Source organism: Sinocyclocheilus anshuiensis, unplaced genomic scaffold (assembly GCF_001515605.1).
Source record: "Sinocyclocheilus anshuiensis isolate Anshui unplaced genomic scaffold, SAMN03320099.WGS_v1.1 scaffold3005, whole genome shotgun sequence".
Lineage (NCBI taxonomy): Eukaryota > Metazoa > Chordata > Actinopteri > Cypriniformes > Cyprinidae > Sinocyclocheilus > Sinocyclocheilus anshuiensis.
In genome coordinates, this window is record NW_015540835.1 from 148,311 (window position 1) to 154,589 (window position 6,279).

A 6,279-nucleotide genomic window follows, 5' to 3' on the forward strand; every position below is an offset into this window, starting at 1 on the left:
TGATTTTGATTGCTTCCATTGTCCTCATTTGTAAGTCGCTTTGGATAAAAGCGTCTGCTAAATGACTAAATGTAAATATTTGATTTTGGAGTGATATATGAGCTGCAAAGTTCGTCTTTGTGGGATTCACACAAAAGGGTCAATAACGGCCGTCCAAAGCATGATAGCAGCGATGTGACAGAATGAACAGACCTAATTTATCTTTATTTAAATGTTCTCCTACCTACAAACAGCTGGCTGTTGAGCTGCAGATGAATGTGTCCGTCAGCGGGGGCTTTCTGAACGGCGCCGGGATGATGGTCCACATACAGCGAGGCCTCCTTCACGTTCCTCTCGGCTCTCACGTGATGCCAGCGCTCGTCGTTCAGAGCCGCCGGCGTCTCCACCTTCACCTCCAGAGGACCGTTCCCCACGTCGAACGAGAAGAGCACTCGAGTCGGAGCTGGAAACACAAACACGTTTGATGGATGTTCAGACTGATATTTGGCTGATGTTCGGATCCAGTTAATAAGACGCAACTCTTGAGGAGAAATGAGACATGAGACGCATTCCAGTGAAATCTGTTGTGTGGCAGATGATGTTTGATGGTTTGAGAAAAACGCCAGGAGAACGTCAAAAACAACTTCTAATGATGATGAAATGAATGAGAAAACATCTGACAGATACATTCAGCTGTTTTTAATGGGAGAAGAGCATCATGCTGATGAACAGCATCATCTATAGAGCTAAAAACCCGCAGGAGAGAGAGATCTCACACCAAACCTCTTTAAGATCTCAACAACTTCTCTGAGGAACCAGAGGAAAATATGAACTCAGTATGAACTCATCAATGATCTGAGCTACTTCCACATTCATTTGATTCATTCAGAAGATCAGAGACTTTTTTTTATTTTGATTGAGCAACTTTTATTGGGCCAGCAACCACATAGTAACACCACTCATGTTTTCTGCAGAACATGTAACAATCTAGACAAAAGCACATAATAAAATTATTAAAACTAAAATTAAAGTGAAAACTGAAAACACACAAAAAAACCAAATAATAGTATATAATTAATACTAAAATAACACTGAAATAAAAATAAAAATATAAATAATAAAAAATGTAAATATTTAAAAATGTATATATGTACATAAAATTTTACCAAAACTTTACAATTAAAATGAAAACTGAAAATATACAAATAAAAGCTTATTTAAAATATTGATAAATACTATTTTAATATACAATTAATACTAAAATAACACACAAAAAATATAAAATATAAATAATAAAAAATATTAAATATTTAAACATTTATATATGTAAAAACAAATTTAAAATATCAAAAAGTATTATAACAGTATATAATTAATACTAAAATAACACTGAAATAAAAATATAAAATATAAATAATAAAAAAATATTAAATATTTGTACATAAACTTTTACCAAAACTTTACAATTAAAACGAAAACTGAAAATATAAAAATAAAAGCTTATTTAAAATATTGATAAATACTATATTAAAATACAATTAATATTAAAATAACACTGAAATGAAAAAAATCTAAAAATAGAAAATAAAAAATATTTGTAAGCATAAATTACTATTTTTTTCTGTAATATTTCAACAAAATTACCTATTATTGTATTTAAGTAAAAAAATAGATTTTACAATATTTTTAAGCAAAATTTCCCATTCATCATCATCATCATCATCATTATTATTATTATTATTATTATTATTATTATTATTATGTTATTGACAGTTTGTCTTTGTGAGATTCATACAAAAGGGACAAATACTGTCCATCCAAAACATGACAACAGTGATGATTTCTGAGCTGCACACAGAATGATCAGACATTATTTATCTGATAAATGTTCTTCAATTTGCTCTCAGAAATTACAAGTAAATATCACAAATAATTACAAAGAAACGACAAGTCCCACAGTGAATTCTGAAGTAGAAAAGCTGAACTAGTTTTCTTGTAAAACACACTCCAATAATCTTAATAACGCACAGAAAAACAACCTAAATCTGCTTCACACATCTCAGTTTCTTACTCCGTGTTCACATCTGTTGAAGAACCAGCGCATCTTCAGGCTCCCGCCGCTCCATCTGCAGGATCCCTGAATGAAAGATCGGCAGCGTCTGTCATGAAGCACTTCTCTAATGACAGAAAACTGCTGATGAAGTGCTGCTGAAATGAATATTTTGCCATCGTTTCCTCATTCATGTCGTTATACAGACTTTCGAGATGTTTCGCTGAATGTTCATGAAGCTCTTTCTCATATGAGGAAAGTGAACTGACTTTGTCAAGTTTTAATGGCAGTATAATAACGGGAGTATTGACTCTCGCACTAAACTGTGAGTCTTATGGTTCATTTATTATCAAATATATAAAACAATACAAATTTATAATAACTACCGTTAAAAAGTTTGGGGTCAGTATGACTAAAGAAATGTATACTTTTGTATGAAAAGTGTCAGTAAATACATTTATAATGTTACAAAATATTTCTGTTTCAAGTAAATGCTGTTCTTTTAAACTTTCTATTATCAAAGAATCCTGAAAAATAAAATGTATTCAGCATCACAACCGTTTTCAACATTGATAATAATCAGAAATGTTTCTTGAGCATCAAATCAGCATATTAGAATGATTTCTGAAGATCATGTGACACTGAAGACTGGAGTAATGATGCTGAAAATTCAGCTGCGCATCACAGAAATACATTACAGTTTAACAGATATTCACATAGAAAACTGTTATTTTAAATTATAATAATATGTCACAATATTTCTGATTTTACTGTATTTTTTATCACATATATGCAGTGAAATCTATGCATCTATCTATCTATCCATCCGTCCATCTATCTATCTATCTATACATGCAAAGTTTGTCTTCTTAAACTTGTTAAAAATTACAGTTATATGAATTTCTTTGAATTTCAATTCATTTTAATTCTACTTCCTTGCATTTAAATTCAAATTTAAATTCTGTATCCTGTTTGCAACCTTAATTCAAACTCTGGAGCTGAACTGGAATTTAAAAGATATTCTCAATCCACGTCTTGAGTATTTTTCTGTATGGAGAAAAAAAGTATACATTTTCTGCTATATGAAGGAAATAGAGTCATGCCGGTTTGGATCGATGTGATGGCGGGTAAATGACATTTCAACCGAACGCTTCCAGCTCACATCTCAGATGCCACTGTTTATTCTCGTCCGGTGCTTTGAAAGGAACTTCCTGTGAGTTCACGTCCTACATGAGCAGCCTCGCCAGGCGCCGACTCCGTCAGCATATAATGAGAGGTTAATTGAGCTCTTCCAGCCGGAGGATTTGTCATTATAAAGGAACAAGCGCTCGGGCGCTGTAAGGTCTTCACTGATTCTATTCTCATCCATCACATGAGCCCATTACGGCAGGAATTTAACAGCTCTTTCATGCAGTTAAACACTCGCGCAATAGACAGCGAGCGTGTGGCGGAGGGGTATAATAAAACTCTAGACACACCCCCACAGGACGAGGGCTTTTATAGGGTTCGGATGGACTACGGCTGACGTGAGACAGATAGAGCTCATCTAACAGCAGCTGATTTAGATTTTACATTTTCAGAGGGAAATGATAGTGGTGTGTGTGCATGCAGTTTGTTATGCAGTTGCACTAGTTTCTGTGATCTGCTGCTCTCTAAAAATGGCTCAGATGTGCGGCTGTGGGTTTTTCCACCTGTTTTCTGGTCCAGCAGGTAAAAATGGTGCATCTGCTCATTTAGTAAAGTAACCAGGGTTATTATAGTTAACTAAAACTTAAAACATAAAAAACATTTTTATAAATAATAACTAATTCAATAAATCCAATTAAACAGCATTTCTATATTTTTATTAATATGTATATAATTTATATTATATGCATAAAATTAATATTTGAATATTAACATGAAATATTATTATTAAACAATATTAATATTATACATGATTATATATAACTATGTATATTTCTATTTTAGAATTGAAATATTCTATTCTATTCTATTCTTCCAACTCTGAATACTATAATGCATCCATATATTTGAACTATTTGTATATTTATTAATATCTGTATCTATATTTATACACACATACACACACAATAAGAAATAAACTTTAACTGAAACAAAATAGAATATAAAAATTAATAAAAATATTTTAAATACTTTCATATCTAATAAAAACGATACTTATCATTTTTATATTAAAATGACATTATATATCATATTATATTATATTTTATAATATGTCATGTCATATCTCATATCACATCACATCACATCACATCACATCACATTTCACACATCACATCACATCACATTTCACACATCACATCACATTTCACACATCACATCACATCACATTTCACATATCACATCATATCACATCAACGAAGAAAACAAGAGCATGGATGTGCATGAATTAATTGAGAACTTTTTTAAACGTGGCCTTCAATACAAAGACATTGTTTCTGTTCTTGAAAGTGAAAGTGAAAGTGACGTGACATGGTGACCCATACTTGGAATTAGTGCTCTGCATTTAACCCATCCAGGAGAGAGCGCTGTACATTCTTTCCCCCCACCTACAATCCCTGCTGGTACGAGACTCGAACCCACAACCTTTGTGTTACGAGTCCGACTCTCTAACCATTAGGCCATGACTTCTTTCATTCAGACACAGATTTATCATCACTGAACAGCATAAGAACAGCTTTTTCCCTCAGGCTATATTCCACCTGAACAACACATAACATCTCAGGACTGTACATCTGTACATAACTTCTCTAATATCTGTAAAATAACACGTTTGCACATTCATAATTCTGTCTATTTTCTCTATATTTTTATTACCATATAGCTATTTTTTTTAAAGTATTGTCTATTCTCTTTATTATTAGTGTTATATTTCATTTTATTACCTTAAATTATATGTATGTCTGCACTATGTCTGTACTTTCTGCACTGTAAGCTCCTGTCACCATGACGAATTCCTTGACAATAAAGCTCTTTCTGATTCTGATTCTGACATTCAAAACGCATTTTGAGGTCTAGAAGCGATTGGTACAGTAAAAAAGTGCTCTGCTCTATATATTGGTATGGTAAAGGTGTTAAAATATTCTTATTTCACAAGATAAAAACATCCTTTATTAAAGCACTTTGTTGGATTTAATGCATCTTTGCAGCCTACGGAGAAATGCTGAGTTTCTTCATTCAGTTCTAACAGCGGTTATTGCGAGCAGTGCTATATATGGACAAAAGCGTCTTGCTATATAAAAACGATCAAGGAGCTGGATTCAGCCTCATATTCAGCCAAAATTAAAGCTCAATACACTAAGCTGTATTGCGCCATCAGCCCATTTCACAGCGAGGTTTCTCAGCCGTCTCAGCGGACATAAGGCTGTGATATAGGTAGAAAAGCCAATTTTTGAGCAAATATAGGTCTTTATTAAGTCATGTGCACCCATAATCTTCTTTTCTTCACCGTAAAATTGCAATGATGGACAAAGGAAATAGGTCATAGTTTACATAATTCAGATATTGTAACGTGTGCGCACGTGAAAAGTTTCTCGTGAGCATGCGAAAGTCTGTGTATTTTTTATTTTTGCAAAGGTCCCTTTAGCGGCTCCGTAGAGTTCTCACTGCCATAATGCATATATTACTTTTACTACTCCAATTAACTTGTAAAATGATTTCTATAATAGTTATGAATATCTATATACTTTATGAAGACATATATTTGTTTATTTGAACAACTATATATAAATAAATCAATATATTTGAATAATAAATCCTGCATAGACATAAAAAAAAACCTAATATGAAAAAAACTCAAAATTACTAATAGAAAAATAACAGCTAATTCAAAACAGAACTATAATAGGCTATACTAGGATCATAAACACACACGGTGAACTTTATTACTTTGGTTTAGGGCTTCAGATGACTATGAGTTACAGTAATGGTGATGCTTGACTTAGCAAACACTGCTAATAAAATGGCCAAAGGTCTTAAATTGATCATGTAGAGGAGGGTTTCACTGCAAACCAGCAGAGCATGTCTCTACATATTGGTTCAAGAGCTATTTTGCGGTAATTTCCCTGGAGAAAACCATTTTGTGATGTCTATATTTTCAGCCGACAGCTTCTGTGGATTATTTCTCCTTTTGGAGGATCAACAAATACCCAGCAATATTGACATACTCAACTCACGTATGTAACCCCATGTAAACATGAGCAAACACACACACACAGACACAGACA

General features: G+C 32.9%; 1 protein-coding gene across 1 annotated transcript in view; it reads right to left on the reverse strand.

Annotated features, from left to right (window-relative positions):
- Positions 1–6,279, reverse strand: part of LOC107687381 (contactin-associated protein-like 4) — a 119,633-nt gene that overhangs the window by 24,064 nt on the left and 89,290 nt on the right. Inside the window, exon 19 of the mRNA XM_016484676.1 lies at positions 224–442. Within this exon, the coding sequence (XP_016340162.1) occupies positions 224–442 (219 nt within the window). The remainder of the gene's footprint in view (positions 1–223; positions 443–6,279) is intronic.